Here is a 24,540-nt window from a genome sequence, read left to right on the forward strand (position 1 = left end):
TCTGCCTTTTAGAAACAATAATGGTATTGACCATTGCTGAGTGTGGTCTGTGTATTTACTGACTATCTTGCTTCAGATTGAAAGATACAGTTTGGGGGTCTGCTGTGTTGAGATCCCTCTAATTTTCTATTTGAATGTTTCCAAGCTTTGTAATGACATCATCATGTACTTAGTCATAATGAGTCAAGTTTAAACTGAATATGCTCTAGCACCCCCTTTTCATATATATTTTCTTTCTTTTTTTTTTAAGATTTTATTTATTTATCTGACAGAGAGAGATCACAAGTAGGCAGAGAGGCAGGCACAGAGAGAAGGGGAAGCAGGCGCCCTGCTTAGCAGAGAGCCCAATGGGGGACTCGATCCAAGGACCCTGAGCCGAAGGCAGAAGCTTAAGCCACTGAGCCACCCAGGTACCCCAATATATTTTGACCCCATATAACAAGTCCAAGGAGTATGGAAAAATACAATAATACATCGAAGGGCAGAACATTAAAAAAAATTACCTCACTCTTCAAATTTTTTAAGGTTTAGAAAATCTGTTCGTATTTGTAAGCATTCTAAGAATTATTATAAACCCTCTTTTAGAGTATCTTCTGAGGGCATCTGGCTGGCTCAGTTGGTAGAGCATGTAACTCTTGATCTCAGGGTTGTGAGTTTGAGCCCCACGTTGGGTGTACAGATTGCTCAGAATGTCTGTCTTTTTTTTTTGTTTTGTTTTGTTTTCTAAGATTTTATTTATCAGAGAGAGAGGGGCAGGCAGACAGAATGGCAGGGAGAAGCAGGCTCCCTGCTGAGCAAGGAGCCCGATGTGGGACTCGATCCCAGGACGCTGGGATCATGACCTGAGCCAAAGGCAGCTGCTTAACCAACTGAGCCACCCAGGCGTCCCTCAGAATGTCTGTCTTTATTGGGTTGAGATCATGTTCCTATTGTGAGCGCACAGTAGAGCTCAATGAAAGCTTGTTTTCAGAATGAGTTACTATAAAGAGATACTTGTTTCTCTTTTACCATAATAGGTAATATCTGCAAATAGCGTTATCTTTACCTATGATATTTGTATAACAAAACTAAGTTCAGTATAAGAACTGATTTAAAGTAATACTATAAAGAACGGGAAGTTAAAGGTGGGAAATTAAAGGATTAAAAAAAAAAAAAGTCTAGAATCTGCCTGTGAATTTCTCAATATAGCGTGCTTGGCCAGGAAAACAGAAATGAATACTGGTGAATGAACTTCAAATGAAGGGCAGGTATCAATATAAAGCCATGTAAATTTAAATTAACGTAAAGAAAACACAATTACTTATAAAACCACCATATACAGTAAGAGACAGGATGCTTTCTTTCAACTTGCATTCTCCATACTGTCCGTGCAAAATTGCTCCTGGAGTCCTCCAAGGGGCGTCTGGGGCCAGATGTGGAGAAAACATCTGGTACATCTCGAAGCCATGAGGCCTGCCCACCTCTTTAACTGGATGGAGTCTGGCCAGGACCCGGCTGTGCTTCTGAGCCAGCCATCTGGATGTGTGAGTCCTGCAGCACGGGCAGCAGCAGCTGGAGGGCGTCCTGGATGTACGCGGTGCTGTTGCAGCCCTGAGAGGAGGGAGACACGTGCTTGAAGGGCTGCCTTCAGGGTTCAGTCCTGTCAATTCTTCCCGCCTGTTAACGGTCCCTCTCTTCAAACCTCACAATCTCTTATAATATGCTCCCCTTAATGTTGGTGCTTAAAGCAAATGTAAACCTGCTCCTTTGGATGGAATGCATTCAGCTCTCTAACACAGAGAATTTACTCCACGCGAGGCAAATCATTTCCATTGATTTGGAGGGTACATGAAAATATGTATGCATTTATGACCCAGTATGTCCGGTCTTGCCCAGCTTGCCCACCCTTCTCCCAGCCCAAGCCCACTGTCCTGAAATAACACAAAAGCATAGGGTGCAGGAAACCCAACTGTGGGCTAGGGCATGGGCTGCATAAAGGGAACTGGAGATATTATGGCGCAATTATTCATGGCCAGTCCCTGAAGGCTGTCCTCCTGCACATGTCAGTCCTTTCTACTTGGCTTGGATATTTGGTGTTGCCATTCATGTTCGGTGGTACCCTAAAGTACAGCAGTGGACAGAGAGGCCATTTAATGTTTCAGGTCACTAAGTCATAAGAAAACTCCTGCCAGGGAAATGAATCAACACTTGACCGCATATTCTTCACGACTGACATAGTAAATTAATTGGCCAATGCCTTCTGGGTGGCCGAGGAAGATATATTCTTGTTCCACAGTCTGCCTCTGACTGCCTGGCTTTCCTCTTAGCTGGCCCCCCAGAGCCTTCCTCTCCGGCTCCTTGTCCCTGCTGGCTGACCTCACCCCCCACCACATGGCAGTGTCCCAAATGGTGATACTTGATGCCACTGCTTTGTTATATTTGCATCTTGGTAGTTTTCCTTAACATTAAGGCCAATTCCCACAGATGTCACTATAAGGATAGAGGTAGCCTTCCCTGATTTACATTTGGTAATTTCCAAACTCTGCAACTGACAGGCGACTTCAGTGTATGCAAAAAAACTGCTGGATATGCCTTGCTCATGTTCAAATTTCACCCCTTAACACCCATGGTTTCAACTCGGTGCCCTGGGGCTACAGATGGGCCAGTTCCTTAGAGTGAGGCCCCTCATGGAAGGTTTTCCTCCACCAGCCACAGGTGGAACACAGCCAGAATGACGCCTCCCAGGCCTATTTTCTTCTCTCTTATGTCACTACTTAAGACCACAGTGGTCTGCGGACAGCGTCATAGCAGTGTTACTCAGTCCTGGCGAGCCGGCAGGCCACGGAGTGAGCGAGTGGTCTCTGAAGACAGAGCCTCCGGTCACTCAACAGGCAGACGCTAACCAGTCAACTGGTCGACCCCGCTCCTCTGAAGCCTAGATCCAGCTACCACAGGTTCTCATGCATGAAGAGAAGCGCCCATTTTTGCAGAAATCATCGAGCAAGAAGCCCTCGATGCAGCCACTAATCAGAGTGTTAAATCTGGTGTGAAACTCGGTAGCAGAAATGTGCTTCTGCCAGAGGAAACAGGAACAGAAATAACGTGCAAGCTTAGCGTTTTCTCTTTATAATCAGGAATTCTTGAAAATTAGGGATTGTTGTTTCCCGCCACGGTTTAACAGCTGGTTGGGTTGCACACATGTACTCAAAAAAAGGCTGTTGATGGCAAGATTTAGAATTGCAATAACACTCGCTGCCTGGGAAAATGACAAAAAAAAAAAAAAAGTAGCTGTAACATTTGCTTTGATTCAGAAGCACTTTCTCTCTGGGGGCCACTTACCTCTAACAAGACACTATTGATCATGGGGTTAAGGACCTCGGCCTTCTTGTCGCTCTGTGGAATCAAAAGAAAGAAATTGACAGTAGGTGCTCCTACCGTAAGGCTTGCCACGTGAAATGTCGTATGCTGGCTTTGTCGAGGGATCTCTTAAAGAGGAAGGTGAGGAGACGCAGAATGCTTATTATAGACAAGGCTTCTCATTTAGTTCTGACAGGAATCCCAGTAGGTAGGAAGGTACCGTGATAACCGTAATTTAGAGATGAGAAACTAGGAATCAGGAAGGTTGAGGAACTGGTTTAAGGCCACACAGCTAGAAATTTAAACACAGATGTTTTTAACTATCAAAAGCTTGTAGCCCATCTGGGATTACAGAGGGTGAGTGAGGCTGAGTTCTACAAGCACAGTCTCTACTGAAAATGTTGCTGTTTTATTTATCATGAACTTTTTGCATTCATTTTCGTTTTTTAAATTTTACATCAGAATACCTATCTGGATGACTGATGTTGTTTCTTTGTGTGGGGCAGGGTAATTTTTAAAATTTTGCAGGTGAGTTAAGTACCTTACTGACCCATCTAGTCCCAGCCCCTGTCCGTAGCCTTATTTTCTTTCTTGTTTTAAATGCAAAGATGGGTATTTTGTTATAGGGTATATTTTCCAGATTAGCAGCAAAAATAACATATTCTTTTTTTTAATGACCTTTTTCTTAATTCTTTTTTTTTCTTTTTAAAGATTTTATGTATTTACTTGACAGAGAGAGACACAATGAGAGAGGGAACACGAGCAGGGGGAGTGGGAGAGGGGGAAGCAGGCTTCCCACTGAGTAGGGAGCCCGATGTGGGTCTTGATCCCAGGACCCTGGGATCATGACCTAAGCTAAAGGCAGCCACTTAATGACTGAGCCACCCAGGCGCCCCTTAATTCTTCTTCTTCTTTTTTTTTTTTTTAAATAAAAAGATTTATTTATTTATAGAGAGAGAGGGAAAGCGAGAGAGCATGCTCTCTCTTGTGCACCAGCAGTATGGAGGGGCAGAGGGAGCAGAAGACAGAAAACGTTCAAGCTGACTCCCTGTTGAGCGCAGAGCCCTACATGGGGGGTGCATCCCAGGACCTGAGACCATGATCTGACCTGAAATCAAGAGTCTGCCGCCTCACTGAATGAGCCATCCAGGTGCCCTGAAATTAACCACTCTTCAATATCACTTCCAGACAGATCTGCAGATTCCAATTTGCAAACCATGAGTATATGGAAAGCCTGATGTTAAGTAGGTGTCCAAAAAGTGAGAGCTAGAGTTACTATCATTATTATTATTTTCACTATTAGTCTATCAATCAACAGTCTTCTCTAAGTGTTCACTCTACGCTTAGACAATAAATAATTCAAGAGACTGGAAAGAGAGAGGGCAAGTTTAATAGGCTGGTTTTCCTTACTGTACCCAGGAGACTTTATGGTAAACAAAAGTATATAGATTAAATATATCTTTCCAAGGCAGCAAATTTCCATCAACACTGCTCTACTGAGGGCAAAGTAATTCTTACTGGGGAAACCACAATGGAGTCTTGGGGAAACACTCTTTAAAAACCCAGTCATTTCAGTAACTAACCAGAAAATCCATTATGGTATCTGCTTTCATGTTTATTTGATTATCAATAAACCTTTAAAATATAATCAAAATGAGGGCAATAAAATGACATTGGTTTTCAGAATCAATGGGATGTGCAAGCCATTTAAATGGAGTCTGGAGAGCGATACACACTCATTAACTTCAAGTTATGAATAATGGCTGTTTCAGAGAACAGAAACCCGATGTCCATGATTCATCCCAGCACAAGATCGGGGGTGTTGCAGTGACGGGACGGCATTTCAGTAAACCCTGTTTAGTTCTAGCCTTTTCTTTCTCCAAAGTGGTAACCTGCGTCTTCTGGATTTTGTGCGCACAAACACCGGTACACATGTACAATGTGTACCCGTGCGTACATGGGTGTAAGAGCAAATGCACACCCAGTTGCTAGAACCTTGTTACTCAGAATGTACTATGCAGAATCTCAGTCCTCATCCCCAGCCAGTGGGCTCAGAGCTTGTGTTTTAACAAGTTCTTTGGGTGATGTGCACTGCACTGGAAGACAACAGGTCAAAAGAAATGGGAAGCAACATCTGAACACTACCCATGACTGTAAATAAAAGGATGTCTACCACGAGTGATAGAAACCATCTCTCTCTCTCTCTCTCTCTCTCTTTCTCACACACACACACACACATCACCGCTAGATGGCCAAAGAGAAACCAACAGTTGGCCACCTGTCTGATGGGCAGCCACCTGGGATGTGAGCGATCAGTTGAGAGGGCTGGGGGCATTAGGCACCCCTTCGGGCCCCAGTTTCCCACCTCCAGAACTGGGGAAAGAGTGAGCGGAGGGTACAGACAGCCTTGGGAAGCCAGGTGGCTGAGGCCGTCTCGTCCTGATTAAGACCTCACACGTTTCTGTTAAACTTGGCAGTCTCACCCCACAGCCCACAGGGGCCAGTTACTCAGACAACAGTGAGCACACGAATGTGTTTGATCACGCCTATCATATCCATGAACTTCTCTCTTCTGCCTGTCACTCTGCCTACATATAGTGAAGCTCTCACTGTGGAAGCCCCCAAATCCTACAAGTACGAAAGCTCAGGTTTTACGAAATAGGAGAAGCAAACCAGATTCTTTGACGATAGAGCGAATAGGTAGTAGATGATTCAGCCCTAATTAATTGAGTCGCTTCTCTGCTGACAGGTCTCTAGTCATTTCCACTTCTTTTGAGGACTGCCCTTGGCCTTGGCGGGGGTGGAGTGGGGAAGTGAACCCCAACAGCCAGCTAGCTCTGCAAGATAACATCCCCTCCCCAGTCACTACAGGTGATACCAAGAGGACATGGGACCCACACTGCTGAGTCCTGCAGCCTTCTCAGCCGGGAAGCCCGCAATACGAATGGAAGGACACGGGGTCTGGGAAATGCTACCACTGAGTCATGTGAATGGCGAGACTTTGGAGAGGGAATATGTATTCTGCCACTGAGTCCCCCCAGAGGCTCACTTTCCTCCACTGCCTTTAATAAAGTCCCTTTCCTGGGTCGATTATATAGAGCTTGTTTCTGTTCCTTCCTGTTAAAGGCTGAGCTGAGTCCTCTCAGAGAGATACAGTGCGGTCCTGCCCTCCAGGACATCGGAATGGGCCCTTCCTGGGAGACAGGGTCATTGCAGATGTCACAGGTTACAATGAGCCTTTTCAGAGTTGTTCCCTGTGGAACAGAAACATTACTCGCATGGCTAAGTCTTTTCTTTTGGTTCCACTTGAAGTGTAATAATAAAGTCAAGAAGCCTCTCACCTTGGGTGGCGTCCATACGCCAGGTTCTGAGGACAACAGTGAATGTAAATATTCAAGATTATTCTAGTAGAGATTCTTGAATTATAGATCACAGATATTAATTAATGAAAGGAACTTTCATTCGGCTTCTATTTGTTTATTTATTTGAGAGAGAGCACCAGCCAGGCGGTGGGGAGGAGCAGAGGGAGACAGAGAAGCAGACTCTCTGCTGAGCCAGGAGCCCGACTCAGGACTGGATCCCAGGACCCTGGGATCATGACCTGAGCCAAAGGTAGACGCTTAACTGACTGAGCCACACAGGCACCCCTGACTTCTTTTTAAACAAATAAAAAAAATGAGGTCCACAGATATTTCAAAACCCACCTAATATCTTGTAAGTTGGAGATGGCAGGGTCAGGACTAGAACCCAATCAGGTGAGAGCCCTAGGCTACCTGTCCTGACAGAAGGTGCTTCTGGCCTGGTTTCGGGAGACATCATGGCGCAGCGTCTGTATACGGAGCTATCAGAGAAGGCCTCCTGCAGGTCTCCTCACACTTCCTCACAGACCCAGCTTCCATTAAGGGTGGGAGAAAGAATCAGTATTAAAAACTTACCCCAACAGTGGTTAAAAAATTCATAAACTTCTTTGATAAGGAGGCCACTTCTTTACACATCGCAGTAGTTAATCTGAAAGGAAAAAAAAAAGTGGTTTTGGGGGACTTTCCATCAGATAAAATAATTTAACCCTCAAGACAATGGCTGGTCTTGAGCAATCTACCAGCAGCACAAAGATGCAATACTGACTTTCTGGAAAGTTCTTTTTTTTTTAAAAGACTTTATCTATTTATTTGACAGACAGATCACAAGTAGGCAGAGAGGCAGGCAGAGAGAGAGAAGAGGAAGCAGGCTTCCTGCTGAGCAGAGAGCCCGATGCGATGCGGGGCTCAATCCCAGGACCCTGGGTCCATGACCTGAGCCGAAGGCCATATTCCATTTAAAAGAACACACACAAATTTGAAGGTGTTTTGTGGAAATGTGTTATCCAACAATTTCCATGACTCACGATCACCCTTGAATCGAATCCTGGTTTCCTCAGCATGTGTAGTTAACGAATAATAGCCTAATTCACCCTACCTCTTTTTAGAATCAAAAGCATGTGCAGGAAAATTTGAGGCTTGAGTGCCATATGTTTAGCAGTGTAAGCCTCTTGCCAAGTGAATTTTCTCTCGCTTTCTGGTCATTTTGAAATAATAATGAGCATTCACTGAGGTACTATGTCAAGTACTTTTTTTTTTTTTTAAGTTTTTATTGATTTATTTGTCAGAGGGAGGGGGAGAAGGAGGCTTTCCACTGAGCAGGGAGCTAGACACGGGGCTCAATCCCAGGACCCTGGGATCATGACCTGAGCCGAAGGCAGATGCTTAACTGATTGAGCCACCCAGGTGCCCCATTAAGTACCTTAATATGAGTAATCATATTTAATCCTCATAGTGACCTTATGGATTACATTAATATCCCCATTTTATAGATGATAACACTGGCGCTTAAGAAAGCTAAGCAACTTTTTTTTTTTTTTAAATAGGTCCTGCGCCCAACTTGGGGCTTGAACTCATGACCCTGAGATCCAGTCGCATGCTCTAAGGACTGAGTCAGCCAGGCACCCTAAGAAGCTTAAATAACTTGCTTAGGACATGCTGGGATAGAGCTGGGATTCAAATTCAGATGTCTCTTGATTTCTTGATTACATTTTTTATTAGATGCCTTATAATAAAGATCCTATAAAATCTGTTCTTAAGACTTATATCAAAACTCCCAAGTTCATTCTAGCCATTTGACTTGTAAGGATTTTCCCCAAGAAAATAATGCAAGACAGGTGCAATATTTAGCAAATATTGCTTTGAAGACAAAACCCGAAAATAACCCAGTTAACCTAACGATGTGAATATTTGTTTTCTTTTATAATTCATATATATGACTTTTATGAATAGTGGTTAAAATGCTGTTAGAAAAACAGTAACTCCAAGTCAAGAATCTTATATTTTAAAAGATCTAGTGAGATCGGTAGAGCTAAGCTTTGTTTCCATAAATAGGGGTTCTGAGTCCTGTTTTTTGGTTTGTTGAACTCTATCTGTCCACCATCCCATCCATCCGTCCATCCGTCCATCAATCCATCATCTATCCATCCAACACTTATCTGCAGAAAGGTTAAGGAGTAAGGTCCAGGGATAGCCCAGAGCCATTTTGTCTATGTCCTTGGGCAGATGGGTGGAAAGGCACTTCTCATACAGACAAATGTGAGGTCTTGTTAGCTTTTGCTTGGCGCAGCTTGGCAAGGTTGGGATAATCTGGACTGGAAATCAGAGGTGCTAAGAGTAAGGTCCAACTATACACACGTGGGGACTTCTGAACACTCTCCCTTTACAAACAAGTACCACACACATATAAAGAGCACTTAGAGGTTTTCCTCTCTATTTGAAACTTCTCCTAGTTTTCCCTTTCCTCTTCCTTCTATACACTAAGGTAAGTACATATTTTTTCTAAGTCTATTAAGTGCAGGATTGTGTATTTCTCTAATATCTTTCATTTTCACATGTTTAGGTAAGAACATCTAGACTCAATGACACAAACTTACAAGTGAGGAGCAATCTACCAGCAGCAGAGAGATGCAATACCAACTTTCTGGAAAGTTCTTTTTTTTTTTTTTTTTTTAAAAAAAAAGACTTTACCTATTTATTTGACAGACAGATCAAAAGGAGGCAGAGAGGCAGGCAGAGAGAGAGAGAAGAGGAAGCAGGCTCCCTGCTGAGCAGAGAGCCTGATGCAGGGCTCAATCCCAGGACCCTGGGACCATGACCTGAGCCGAAGGCAAAGGCTTTAACCCACTGAGCCACCCAGGCGCCCCTTCTGGAAAGTTCTTTGACGAAACATCTGCTCCCCAATCTACGATGCCAAGTGCAGTCATAAGCAAAGACGAGTCAGCTAGCAAAGTGAATGGGGGTGTTGCGAAGCATGTGTGTGTGCGTGTGTATGTGTGTGTGTGTATCCATATATTTTTAGAAGGCTCTATTTTAATTCCTGTGTCTGTGTAGTAATGAGAAGGTGTTTGGATTTGTGCTAATTTTCTATACCATGCATAAAGCCACGTGCATAAAGTTAATGGCTTGTTTTTTAGCTCCATACCAACTGTTTTCATAGAGGCTCCATACTGACTATTTTCATGTATGTAAAGCCACATCGATACACATTTTTATTTCACTAGATCAACTAATCATAGTGGCTACTATTTGTTGAAGAATCTAACATATGACGGCACATATGCACACACATGCCATCCACAGGGAACTGGCTTACATCACCAACCATCTTTGCCAGCATTCAGAATGTGCAGAGCTGGTGTCAGTCCCTAGGAACAGCAGGGGTGTGTTTGAATATCTTCGCAAAGCTGGCTGAGAAGTCGCACGGAAAGATGTTCTTTCTCTATTCTTGTGGTGTGTTAAAAATGCAATTACTCTTAAAAGTCTGTACGAAGTCTTCTAAGACTTCGTTCTGTGAAAATAAACACTTACCCTTGAACGCTTTAGTGTGTCTTTCCTTAAGTCTCTTCATAAATAATTCCTAATTATTATTCTTGCTAACACGATTCAGCTAAGAATCCTGTGAATCCTAAGAGAGTCTATTTCTTAAGATGACCACAGAACAATGGAATTAGTTGACTTATAATTTAAAACTTTAGCAGCCTAGGGGGCATGTGTGTGAATGGCACACATATATTAATACCGGAAACATAAGAATTAAAAGTAACATTTACTTTATCAGAACTCTTGCTTGGTCCTGAGCTGGTTTTTCCTCTTCTTGCCCATGAAGAATTAATTCTGCTACTTTATGAAGCTGCTCAATACAGCGTGCTGTTACTTCTGCCAGACTTTCGACGGACAGCATATATACTTCCTGAAACAGATAAACGCAAGTAAGACAATTATCCACAGAGCAGAAGCTTTTTAAAAAAAAACCCTGTGATGTGGGCACATGGGTGGCTCAGTTGTTAAGCGTCTGCCTTCAGCTCAGGTCATGATTCCAGGGTCCTGGGATCGAGTCCTACGTGGGGCTCCTTGCTCCATGGGAAGCCTACTTCCCTTTCCCTCCCCTCCTGCTTCCCTCTCCCTCTCCCCCTGCTTGTGTTCCCCCTCTCACAGGATCTCTCTCTGTCAAATAAATAAATAAAATCTTTACCAAAAAAATAAAAATAAAAAAAAATAAATAAAACCCCTGTGATATGGGGCGCCTGGCTGGCTCAGTCCATAGCTCATGGGACTCTTGATCACAGAGTCGTGAGTTCAAGTCCCACGTTGGGGGTAGAGTTTACTTAACAACAACTACCCTATAATGTTAACAAATATATATACAATTCTTAAAAAAAAAAAAAAAAAAAGGTCTGCAAAGTCTAACCAAAGGTTAATGGGCATATCTGATACTCTTCTAAGGAGAAATGCTGTGCTAAAAAGGAAGTATTGCCAGGCCCCCAGGTTTACGGCAACCCTTACAACTGTGTCCCTAGTTCTCAGAGAGACTCTGGGCACACACCAGGGAGGGGCTCAAAATGCTTGTGGAAGGGCGACTGAATAAAGAAATCTCAATGGCCAATTCTCTTTACAGTGACTGAATTTACAAAGTTACTTTCTGGGGGTGCCTGGGTGGCTTGGTTGGTTAAGTGCCTGACTCTCGGTTTCAGATCAGGTCATGCTTTCACAGTTGTGGGATCAAGCCCCCCATCGGACTCTGCACTCAGTGTGGAATCTGCTTCAGAGTCTCTCTCCCTCTCCCTCCCACTCACTCTCCCCTCACAAAGAAGTAAATAAAATCTTAAGGAAAAAAAAAAAACACTTTCTCTAAAATGAAAATTCAATGTAAAAATGAAGTTACTACACACTGAGTTTTGAACACAGGCAGGCTATAAATTATGCACACATTAATTTATTAAACTACAGAATAAAAACTGTGGCCGTGAAATTTTTTTTGGGAAAAAAGCTTCAATTGCCTCATTAGTTTATGGGGCATAAAGACATTTTATAGTTACAAATTTGCATATCAGATGGAATTTTATTCTAATGATAAATCAAAGATGTTCTTGAGGATCTTTTTTCCATTAAATTAAAGCTCATGAAGCTCTGGAGGAAAACGACAACATCTATGCTAAGTCACGAACTGCCCTGGCATTGAGAAATTTTAGTGTTTATCACATTAATCCTCATATTTCTATACTGTTGAAACAGGGCGCAAATGAAAATGAAGTGGTTTCTCCTCACTCGAAATTCAGCTGCTAATAAAATTAAAGTCATATTACTGCTCTTCAGGTGGCCACGCTCCAATAAATGTACCTCAACTGTCTTAGTTCTCCTTTCTTCCTGTTTGTCTTCTTCAGGATTTTCTGGTTTCTCTTCCGTCTCTTCCTCTCCAGTGCTCTCCTCCGATGGTTCCGCCATATTTATGGACACCATAGCCTCATCTTCTTCTACCCAGTCATGCGCTTTCTTCATGGCCTGCAAAGCCCCCACCAAGCCAAAGCAACTCATTCGTTATGCAAATCTGGAGACTAAGACATTCCAATCCCAAGACTAGAGTAATGTTGCCCTCCACCTTCTGGGGTGATTCTCTGCACCTTTAAAAAGTTGATGGGGGCAAATCCTTAGTCTCCCTAAAAACACCTTGTTGGTGATTTCTGGTGACTCTCAAGTAAGGAAAGGGGCCAGAACAGAAAGGAAGGATGGAGAGATCACTGCGGACCCTTTTCAGAGATCACTGTAAAAGGATACACAGATTAAGAATAAAAATGACAGTGACCTTCATGATCTCAGGGTCCTGGGATCGAGTCCCGCATCGGGCTCTCTGCTCAGCAGGGAGCCTGCTTCCTCCTCTCTCTCTGCCTGCCTCTCCATCTACTTGTGATTTCTCTCTGTCAAATAAATACATAAAATTAAAAAAAAAATGACAGTGACCTTGAAAGAGTGATAGTATATTTTTCACTTTTCATGACCAACTATAAAAGAATAACTGTACTTTATATATATATACAGGCGAGAGATTAAGCCAGGGTCATTGCTGAAGCAAATTTCCTCATTTGATATGTCTCATGGAGCCCTTAATGTTTCATGAACCTAATAATGTATGACACGGGGAGGATGAAGGATGGCTCAGCTCTTGCCCAGTCACGCCAGGGGAAGGAGAGGTGCCGTTGTGAAGACCAGGGGCTGCTCTGTGACTAGCTTCATTTCACAAATACAGGCAGAGCAACCTGTGGCCAAAGGCATTACGGCTCACCAGACAAAGCGGAGCGACCTCCCTTCCCTGTTACTCCCTGAATCGAGAAAGGGCAGCTCATCCAGCTTTTATCATTACAGCCTAAAGCTGTTTGCTTAAGTGCAAGCTATGTCTGGGTTTATGTTAAACTTGTTTCTCCTCTTCAAGCTCACCTGCTTTTGTCAACAAGCCAGTGGCACCTGGGAGGCACCACGGGACCCACACGCGTGCACACACACACATGCACACACATGCACACACACACACACACACACACTCTCTCTCTCTCTCTCTCTCCCCTAGCAGAGGCAGATGCTGCGCAGAGATGAATGAGGCAATTTCCCTGCTGTGTTCAAGTCACTGACCTGTCAGAATCGGTGACCTCTATCGAGATAAAGAAATTACTCATGTCTCCCCTCATTGCCTCATCCTGCCCTTTCCTCACCCGCCTTGATAAGTGTTACCTGCATCCCCTACCGCTTGCTAAAGAGAAGGGAAAAAGAGAGAGAGTGAGTGAACAGGAAAAAGAACACAGTTCTAAGTAATTAATAATGAGTGCCCTCATTAAGAAACTCTACAGCAAGACCTTATACTAACTCGCAAAACATACAATTAGAAGCAGCCAGAGTGACAAGGCTGGATTGTTCTAGCACACTGCATGGCACCGGCATTTGGGGTGGGGTATTGGGGAGGAGACGCATGGCTGACCTGGCTGATGGGCTTCTCTCTGCCTCATTCTGACTCGTCACCCCCACAGGGATAAGGGAGATGGAATTTACAAAAGCCCTTTGGTGAGCCTGCACCCCTCTTCCTTCCCCGGTGCGGAAGATACCCACAGCTCCGATATACAAGTCTACCTTGAGGAGAAGTGACTTGGTCAAGGTCACAGGGTAATTACTAGTGACCTGTTGCATATTCCCTCCTATCACATTTCACTGTGTGGCCCCCGGAGATCTTAATCACCGACATCATACTCTCCTCCCCTCCTGTGCCATTCGGGGCTTGGGGTTTGTCCATTTCAGGTGGATCACTTGAATTTTTACAACCAATACCCTAAAAAGAGCAACAACAATAAAAACTCTGACGTGGACAGTGCTGACCTTATTGAGCTTGTCAGGCGTGGCCGCGACGTGTAATTCAAAGAGAAGTTCCGTAAGCGTGCTAGCAAATTCTTCTCCCTTTTCCTCTGAGGCTGGAGACAGAAAATGACAGAAGTCGGAAGCGTGATTTTTTTTTTTCATCCTTCAAAATTGGCAGTTCCCCTGACCTTACAGCCTGAAGTCAGAGTCAAAGTGGGGGGCTCAACAGTCACCCCCTCCCCGCCTGCCAGAGAGAAGCTTAGGAGCACCCGTTTACAAGGACGACAGTCAGGCAGCCGGCCGCTGCCGCCATGCGAGGGGCTGCCCTAGTCTCGTGTTGTTTGAACCTCTAGCTGCGGGGGGACCCCCAGGCTGGCCTGAAGGCCACATGAGGACAGGGAGCGAGTGATCGGTCTTGCTTGCAGCTGTACATAATCAGTAGCTATCTGCTGAACGAATGACTGAACGAACAAATGAATGATGTAGCTCAGGTCTAGAAGACCCAGACAACAACATATTTATAACCTGGAGAATTGCTGTGCTTAGTACTGCAACACTAGTAATACCCAGGACACCCTTTTATGGCCACAGAGCCACAGTGCTTAGCTAGCCGAGCTCATCTCCACAAACCATATGCTATCAGAAGTAATGACACCGCATCTCTGGAGAAATGTCCCAAGGTTTCTGGGGATACCTGTTGGCCCTATACTACTTCTTACTATGCTTCCCTCCAGATGGAAGCTGCCTAAGGACAGACATGGTATTTGCTTCTGCTCATTCCTGAATTCGGAGTGCCTGGAACATAAGTGTTTAATAAATACTTGGTATTTATTTAACAAGTGTTATTTATTTATTCTAAGTATTTATTAAATAGTTTGTTGGTAAATTGTATCATATAGAATAATATATAGAGCACACAGATAACTGTATGCATACTACAGCCTCAGATAAAAATAAATGGATATCATTGGTGGGCAATAAAGAGAGATTTTTAAAAATTACAATCCTATTTCTTTTTCTCATTTGTATCTGCGGGTTGAAGCCATTTTTAAAGTGTCCAAGTGCTGAAGAATTGATTGCATGGTGGGTTCATCACCAGTTTGTATGTGGGGGGAGATAAAAGCATCCTTCATCAGCCCTGATTACATCATCTGAAAATACTCTGGCTTATGTCAGTGGGTGAAGGCAGTAGCTTCAGGGACAGCTAAGCCATGTGAGAAAACCTGTATCTAGCACTTGGGTGTACGTGCTCTTTTCTGTTTTACAGATAAAATGGCTAATTAGCAGCTTGTGAAGATCGCCGGGGGTAACCTGCAGGTCTTTGTTCACAACACTGGGCTTCATCACATCATCTAGAATCTGCATATTCTCGGGGGATAGACACATTAATAAACAGAATAGAGAAATAAAACATATATGTCAGATGGTAAGTTTTATGGAGAAGTATAAACCGAGGCAGAGGAACAGGGACGGCTGGGGGTCGGTCAGGAAACGAGAAGGTAACTGACAAGATGCCATTTGAGTAATGACCCGAAGGGAGGGGTGAGCAACACCAGATGGGGAGTGGGCAGAGCTGTCCAGCCAACTCGAAGTCCTGGAGGGAGTGTGCCCGGCTTGCTCAGGGACAGCAAGGAGGCCAGGGTGGCTGCAGCAGGGGTGGGGAGGCGTGTACCTTGTGGGGGATGGAGACAGAGAGAGCGAGAGAGATAGGTGTCTTTGTTCAGGATGAAGCTGACACTAGCCCGTCATTATAACCCAAAGAGGTAAGTAAGTGCCCTGAGTGCACCGAATCTTATCCTCAGAGGGGTTGTTAAGAAGGCTTCCTGGAGGAGGTGATACATGAACCTAGTCTTCAAGAACGAGAAGACATTAACTACTTGCACAAAAGGAGAGATAGAGGGCTAGAGAGTCAGAGAGAGAAACAAAGCTGAGATCCTCTCTCTGCTGGGCAGAGGTTTTGGTCTCATCCCTTCTACGAAGACAAAGTAAGAGGGGGCAGGGACACACCTGGGTGGCATTGACTAAGGTCTTGTTCCAAATTACCTGGTCTTTCTCATTCTGTAGGAGGTACTACTGCAGGGCAGAAAGAGCCCCGGGCTTAATTGTGGCAGGTATGGGTTTTTACCCCAGTTCCTGCATTCAGAGAATCTGTGGCCTGGGGCTAGTCATTGTTCTTCTTAGCTTCCATGTCCTCCTGTAAATTTAGGATAATAAAACCCACCTATTGGGGCGCCTCGGTGGTTCAGTTGGTTAAGCCTCTGCCTCCCTCTTGGGTGGTGATCTCAGGGTCCTGGGATTGAGCCCCTCATCAGGCTCCCTGCTCAGTGGGGAGCCTGCTTCTCTCTCTCCCTCTACCCTTACCCCCTGATTGTGCTCTCTCAAATAAGTAAAATCTTTAAAATGCAAAATAAAATAAAACCCACCCACCTCAGCTGTAGCATTGCTGTAAGAGATCAAATAATACAGCAAATGTGAAAGTGTTTTGTAAACACTAAAGTTTTATCTAACTATACTGTTATGGGTGACAAAGATATAAACACAGGGAGATTAAAAATATCTGGGAATCATCAACACTAAACTCGGATGCAAGTAGTTTGTGTCACTCCAGCTTTTAAATGCTTTTTGTTCTAGAAAACAGAAAAGGACACTGATAACTTTTAGCACATATTTTAGGGGAAAAAATTACATAGAAAAATGGAAGTGGGTAAAAACAGATGATAAATAACATTGCCACAAAGAACACCTATTACTATAGCACTTGGTTCATACATATGGTCCAGATCTTCACCAAGGCAATAAAAATAGAAAATAGCCTTTTAAAAACCTCTTCACGATAGTGGTAAACCAAATTAGAGACCCATGGCAGTGTGATAAAATTACATGCTGCTGGAAAGACAAACATGCAAATCATTAGCTAACATTATCAAACACAGAGGAGCCCAAGGTTGAGTTTATCTAAAAATGACAGTTGGATACATTTTTCCAAGACTTGCAAATGAATTATTTAAGTGTTAAGAGGCTTTTAGGAATGTAAATGCTTACAAGGAGAAAAAAAAAAAAAGTGCATGGAATGCTTTGGTTTCTCCCAGAGTTTTCCTCCTGGCTTCTCCGCTCACCCCCCGCTGGTGACATCCTCTCTATGGCATTCAGATAATCCCTCCCCCTGGATGGAGCTGTCACGCTCCATCATAATTGGACTGATTTAATGACACCCCTGCTATTCTTTTCTCCTGGTGATCCTTTACATGTCTGACATTTATTTATTAAATTAAGCTAATTAAAATTAATAGTGTTTTGATAATCTGGAGATGTCCTGTGGGAAAATGGATATATTATAGGAGATAATAGGGTTCACTTATGGAGAGATAAATCAACCATTTCCTAAGCATTGTGTTCAGGACTTCATCATATATATATATATATATATATATATATATATATATATATATTTTGGGGGGGGTCATAGGGGAAAAAATCCCAATTTACTGAAGCTCATATTAAGACTGGAACACACTGCATATAGTAACATTTTCCATCTAATAGTATTGAATCAAGGATCCTCTCTGAGAAATGGTGCTAGCTGGGGATGTGTACTGCTTTAACTTGCACCCGCAACACTATCACTTTGAGGTTAGGAGAAATCTGGAATCTTCTTTTTATCCTTTCTGAATGACACGCCCTATAGGATCCAGGTCTACCTCTGGCATCATGCAACCAAAGAGAAATAACCTGGATCTTTTTGGGTGATCGTTACTCTGGAAAACAGGCATCTCTCTTGGTTCATCTTGGGCCCATAATACTACCTGTATGAACTCTGACAGCCAGTGTCTTAGTTTCAGATTATTAAAACAAAGGCAAGGCTGTCCTGCTTTGGGGCTCTTGCAGAAACACACAAATGCTCAAAAACATTACTCTTCAATATGCTTGGCCAGTGGCCTCTTTCTATTCTTCAGTGTAATTGAGCCTTCTATTTTGATGCCATGAGGATAAATCTCATTAGACGGAAGGCACATAAGGTCAGTAGGAGACTAAAGTGGGAGACAGTATTTAAATAACAGTTTGCAAATGCTTAGAATAATTTTGCCCTGAGCATTGAGGCTGAAGCCCTCAGTCCTTGTGTTTGAGCTTTGATTAAAGGTGTTCAGGGATGCCTGAGTGGCTCAGTTGGTTAAACTGCTTCCTTCAGCTCAGGTCATGATCCCAGGCTCCTGGGATCGAGTCCCATATCTGGCTCCTTGCTCATCGGGGAGCCTGCTTCTCTCTCTGCCTCTGCCTCTGCCTGCCACTCTGCCTATTTGTGCTGTCTCTCTCTCTCGACAAATAAATAAATAAAATCTTTAAAAAAATAAATAAAGGTGTGCAACACACTTGGGGAGAAAACACTTCCAGCTAATCGATGGGGATGAATGTGCGCTATCACTACTCTGCGTTTGGGTGATGAAAGTATGATTATAAAGAAAAGCTACAGTTTAGCATTCCTTTACTGTTTTCCCAGCATTGTTTTAGCACTTTAAAAAACAACACTGGTGAACATTTTTGAGCTGTTCTGTGGGCCAAGCTCTGTAAAATACATCTTTACATACATTATCTAATTCGAGCCTCACAATAGCCCTTGGGAATATGTATCCGTTTCTCCATTTCACAGGTGCAGATAATGAGTTTCAGAAAAGTTACATAACTTATTGCAGGCCATACGGCCAGTGAGCGTGCACATGTTTCAAATGGACCTTGGAGCTGGGAGAAGGCAGCCTTGTGTGTCCCGTGGTGGCCTTGTGTGTCAGCATAACCCCAACAACAGTGGCTGCACGGCTAGGTGATGACATCAGTAAGAGATCACTCACCATGTACAAGAGCAAATGTTTTGCTATCTTCTGCTCCTAAACGGGCAACCTAAAACAATTCTTGTTTTTTTTTTTTAATTACCTTCTATATTTTTTTCTTTAAGATTTTTATTTGTTTATTTGAGAGCCAGGGCACCAATGTTGGGGGGTGGGGGAGGCAGAGGGAGTCAGGTATCCCCCCTCTCAAGGAAGACTTGTTTGGCATAAAACAGGTCCTTGTCTCCTTGGGGGTCCTGTCAGTAGGTCCCTGGAGACAGAGGGCAGGCCACTTACAAATACACCTTAATTCCTAAGCATAGGTATTAAAAATAATAAGAAAAGTAGGCAAAGAAATCCATGGAGAGACCTGCCCACTGCATGCAGATAAACAATTAGGTATCAGGGCATAAACTCCAGTCACAGGGCCATGCTCAGCATGCCCCGTTCTCCGCTGCTCTGTGCACCCGTGTTTCCTGTGCACCTGCTGGGTGCCAGGAGCTGTGCTCCCACCAGGGCGATGAAGACACCTCCCACAGGAGTGCTCACCCAGAGAACGAGGCAACCACAGAGCCCCCTGGCCAGCTCCGGTTACGGAGCAGGTGCACAGAGCGCTTTGGAAGCGAGGAGGAGGAGCTCTTGACTGAAAGCACCCCCTGTTCAAAGGGCTGTCTTTATGAACTGCCTGTTTGGCAGTTTAACCGATGATTTTCCTTTACCTTGTTCTTCTTGACTCTCTTCATTCTCTAATTCTTTGGCTGCAAAGATGTCTTTAATGGAAATCAGGTCGTTTTTTAAGAGTTCCAGCTTCTCTCCATCGAGGGATGCTAAAAATGACTGAACCTGAAAAAAGAAATGGGTCAGCGTAACTGTCATCTTGTTTTCCCGTTAATCACGTTTACGAGGGGCTGTTGCCAGCTCTGCCGGGACTGAGGGGCTTTGGTGGTGTGGGGGGAAAGGCAGGGTGGAATGCTGGATTTACTGCCTATTAACTGGGTGCCTTTGGGTGAGTGACATACGCCCCCGGGGCCTCAGTTTTTAAAATTTTAACATGAGACCCACACTTCATTGGGATCCTTTGTGAGGGTAAATGAAACAGCAAATGTGAATGTTACACAGGTGCAAACAGCAGAAGCTAAATAAATTTGGCTGTAGCCCTTCTAGCCTCGTGGGTAAAAACACTGGTGCTGTCAACTCTGAATTCAAATATGAGCCCCTCATGGATGAGTTATGTGCCCTCAGGTAATTTATTTAAACTTTCCTTCCTTATCTGTAAAATGAGGATGGAATAAAAAAGGAGAGATCACAACCAATACCAAAGAAATAAAAACAATTATAGGAACATATTATGAGCAACTATACACCAGCAAATTTGACAATCTGGAAGAAATGGATGCATTCCTAGAGACATATAAATTACCAAAACTGAACCAGGAAGAAATAGAAAACCTGAACAGATCCATAACCAGTAAGAAGATTGAAGCAGTCATCCCAAATCTCCCAACAACAGCCCAGCTCCAGACAGCTTCCCAGGGGAATTCTACCAAACACTTAAAGAATTAATACTTATTCTCCTGAAACTGTTACAAAAAATAGAAATGGAAGGAAAACTTTCAAACTCATTTTATGAGGCCATCCTTACCTTGATCCCCAAACCAGACAAAGACCCCATCAAAAAGGGGAATTATAGACCAACATCCTTGATGAACACGGATGCAAAAATTCTCACCAAAATACTAGCCAATAGGCTCCAACAGTACATTAAAAGGATTATTCACCATGACCACATGGAATTTATTCCTGGGTTGCAAGGTTGGTTCAACATCTGCAAATCAATCAATGTGATATGATAGATTAATAAAAGAAAGAACAAGAACCATATGACACTCTCAATAGATGCTGAAAAAGCATTTAACAAAGTACGGCATCCTTTCTTGATCAAAACTCTTCAAAGTATAGGGATAGAAGGTATATACCTCAATATCATCAAAGCCATCTACGAAAAACCCACAGTGAATACCATTCTCAATGGGAAAAACTGAGAGCTTTTCCCCTAAGGTCAGGAACACAGCGGGGATGTTCGTTATCACCACTGATATTCAACATAGTACTAGAAGTCCTAGCCTCAGCAATCAGACAACAAAAAGAAATAAAAGGCATCTGAATTGGCAAAGAAGTCAAACTCTTACTCTTTGCAAATGATATGATACTTTATGTGGAAAATCTAAAAGATTCCATTCCAAAACTGCTATAACTCATACAGGAATTCAGTAAAGTGTCAGGATATAAAAACCAATGCATAGAAATCAGTTGCACTTGTACACACCAACAGCACGACAGAAGAAAGAGAAATTAAGGAGTCAATCCCATTTACAATTGTACCCAAAACCATAAGATAACTAGGAATAAACCTAACCAAAGAGGCAAAGAGCCTATACTCAGAAAACTACAAAGTACTCATGAAAGAAATTGAGGAAGACACAAAGAAATGGAAAAACATTCATGCTCATGGATTGGAAGAACAAATATTGTGAAAATATCTATGCTAGTTAGAGCAATCTACACATTTAATGCAATCCCTATCAAAATAACATCATTTTTTTTCAAAGAAATGGAACAAATAATCCTAAAATTTATATGGAACCAGAAAAGACCCCGAATAGCCAGAGGAACGTTGAAAAAGAAAACCAAAGTTGGTGGCATCACAATTCCGGACTTCAAGCTCTATCACAAAGCTATAATCATCATGACAGCATGGTACTGGCACAAAAACAGACACAGATCAATGGAACAGAATAGAGCCCAGAAATAGACCCTCAACTCTATGGTCAACTGATCTTTGACAAAGCAAGAAAGAATGTCCCATGGAAAAAAGACCCTCTCTTCAACAAATGGTGTTGGGAAAATTAGACAACCACTTGCGGAAGAATGAAACTGGGCCATTTCCTTACACCACACCCAAAAATAGACTCAAAATGGATGAAAGACCTCAATGTGAGAAAGGAATCCATTAAAATCCTTGAGGAGAACACAGGCAGCAACCTCTTCGACCTCGGCCACAGCAATTTCTTCCTAGAAACATCACCAAAAGCAAGGGAAGCAAGGGCAAAAATGAACTGTCGGGACTTCATCAATATCAAAAGCTTTTGCACAGCGAAGGAAACAGTCAACAAAACCAAAAGACAACTGACAGAATGGGAGAAAATATTCACAAATGACGTATCAGATAAAGGACTAGTATCCAAAATCTATAAAGAACTTATCAAACTCAACACCCAAAGAACAAATAATCCAATCAAGAAACGGGCAGAAGACAAGGACAGACATTTCCGCAAAGAAGACATCCAGATGGTCAACAGATACGTGAAAAAGTGCTTAACATCACTCGGCATAAGAGCAATACAAATCAAAACCACAGTGAGATACCACCTCATACCTCTCAGAATGGTTAAAATTAACAAGTCAGGAAACAACAGAGGTTGGCGAGGATGTGGAGAAAGGGCAACCCTCCTACACTGTTGGTGGGAATGGTGCAGCCATTCGGGAAAACATGTATGGAGGTTCCTTCAAAGAAGTTGTAAATAGAGCTACACTTTGACCCATCAATCACACTACTGGACATCTACCCTAAACATATAAATGTAGGGATCTGAAGGGGCATGTGCACCTAAATGTTTATAGCAGCAATGTCCACAATAGCCAAACTATGGAAAGAACCTAGATGTCCACCAACAGATTAACGGATAAAGAAGATGTGGTATAGGGGCACCTAGGTGGCTCAGTGGGTTAAGCCTCTGCTTTCAGATCAGGTCATGATCTCAGGGTCCTGGCATCGAGTCCTGCATCGGGCTCTCTGCTCAGCAGGGAGTCTTTCCCTCCACCCTGCTTTCTCTGCCTGCCTCTCTGCCTGGCAAATAAATAAATAGAAATCTTTTTTTTTTTTTTTAATGACAGACAGAGATCACAAGTAGGCAGAGAGGTAGGCAGAGAGAGGAAGGAAGCAGGCTCCCCGCTGCTAAAAAAAAAGAAAGAAAAGAAGATGTGGTATATACATACCATAGAATACTATGCAGCCATCAAAACCCCCAAAATCTTGTTATTTGCAATGATGTGAATGGAACTAGAGGGTACTATGCTGAGCGAAATAAGTTAATCAAAGAAAGACAACTATCATATGATCTCTCTGATATGAGAAATTTGAGAGGCAGGGAAGGGGATCGTGGTAGGTAGGGAGGGAAAAATGAAACAAGATAGGATTGGGAGGGAGACAAACCATAATAGACTTTTAATCTCATGAAACAAACTGAGGGCTGCTGGGGGTGGGGAGAGAGGGATGGGGTGGCTGGGTTATGGGCATTGGGAGGGTATGTGTATGGTGAGTGCTGTGAAATGGGTAGCCTGATGATTCACAGACTTGTGCCCCCAGGACAAATAAAACATTATATGTTAATTTTTTTAAAAAGTACTTGTAGGGGCACCTGGCCAGCTCAGGCAGAAGAGCACGAGACTCTTGATCTTGGAGTCGTAAGTTCGAGCCCCACATTTTGTGTAGAGATTATTAAAAAAGAAAAACTTAAAAAATGCTTGTAGTGAAGGTCAAGCAATTATATATATATATTATGTAGGTTAACATATAATATGTAAGAATATTAATATATGTATATATACTATATGCACATAAACACATAAAGAACTGTTTCATATACACAGATATACATCTATACAGATATACATCTACATCTACATACATATATTTGTGTGTGTGTGTGTGTGTGTATATATATATATATATATATATATATATATACTTGCTAGATGTGGGTTATTGAACCGGGGTTGCAAAAACACACAAGACACAATTTTCTCCTCTGGGATCTTGCAGTCTAGAGGAGGGAGGCCCAGGTTAATTGCTAACAGCCATGACAGATGTGAGGGGAGTGGCAGCAAGGTTCCAGGGAGGGAACTTCAGTACCTCTGGGGGAGGCAAGAGTGTGGGTGGGGAGAGATCACAGAGGATGATGCTTGAACTGATATCCTGCCTGCTCATTGTCTTCATTGTGATAATGTATCATATCACATTGAATTTGATTTCAAATCAAATCAATAAAAAATTATTTTTATTAACATATAATGTATTATTTGCCCTGGGGGTACAGGTCTGTGAGTCATCAGGCTTATACACTTCACAGCACTCACCATAGCACATACCCTCCCCAATGTCCATAACCCCACCACCCTCTTCACACACCCCTTCCCCCCAGCAACCCTCAGTTTGTTTTGTGAGATTAAGAGTCTCTTATGGTTTGTTCCCCTCCTAATCCCATCTTGTTTCATTTTTTCCTTCCCTATCCCCCACATCCCCCTGCCCCGCCTCTCAAATTCCTCATGTCAGAAAGATCATATGATATTTGTTTCTCTCTGATTTATTTCGCTCAGCATAATACCCTCTAGTTCCAGCCACGTCGTTGCAAATGGCAAGATTTCATTTCTTTTGATGGAGGCATAGTATTCCATTATATATATAAACCACATCTTCTTTATCCATTCATCTGTTGATGGACAGCTAGGCTCTTTCCATAGTTTGGCTATTGTAGACATTGCAGAGCCCCTCTTTTGAAACTGACATCTGTAAATACTTAAAAATTATTTGCGTACCTGGCCAGTCATAGGCCGCAAGTCTGAAGACTGATTTG

General features: G+C 43.0%; 1 protein-coding gene across 3 annotated transcripts in view; it reads right to left on the reverse strand.

Moving 5' to 3' along the window:
* Positions 1-1,250: 1,250 nt before the first annotated feature.
* FAM114A1 (family with sequence similarity 114 member A1) overlaps positions 1,251-24,540 on the reverse strand; it is a 68,027-nt gene continuing 44,737 nt past the window's right edge. For all 3 annotated transcript variants that reach the window (XM_044224560.1, XM_044224559.1, XM_044224561.1), the window contains 7 exons: positions 19,567-19,690; positions 14,052-14,143; positions 12,033-12,194; positions 10,466-10,605; positions 7,272-7,344; positions 3,319-3,372; positions 1,251-1,590 (listed from right to left, as the gene is read on the reverse strand). In XM_044224560.1, the coding sequence (XP_044080495.1) occupies positions 1,465-1,590; positions 3,319-3,372; positions 7,272-7,344; positions 10,466-10,605; positions 12,033-12,194; positions 14,052-14,143; positions 19,567-19,690 (771 nt within the window). In that variant the 3' untranslated portion in view covers positions 1,251-1,464. The remainder of the gene's footprint in view (positions 1,591-3,318; positions 3,373-7,271; positions 7,345-10,465; positions 10,606-12,032; positions 12,195-14,051; positions 14,144-19,566; positions 19,691-24,540) is intronic.

Source organism: Neovison vison, chromosome 11 (genome assembly GCF_020171115.1).
Source record: "Neovison vison isolate M4711 chromosome 11, ASM_NN_V1, whole genome shotgun sequence".
In the NCBI taxonomy this organism is placed as follows: domain Eukaryota; kingdom Metazoa; phylum Chordata; class Mammalia; order Carnivora; family Mustelidae; genus Neogale; species Neogale vison.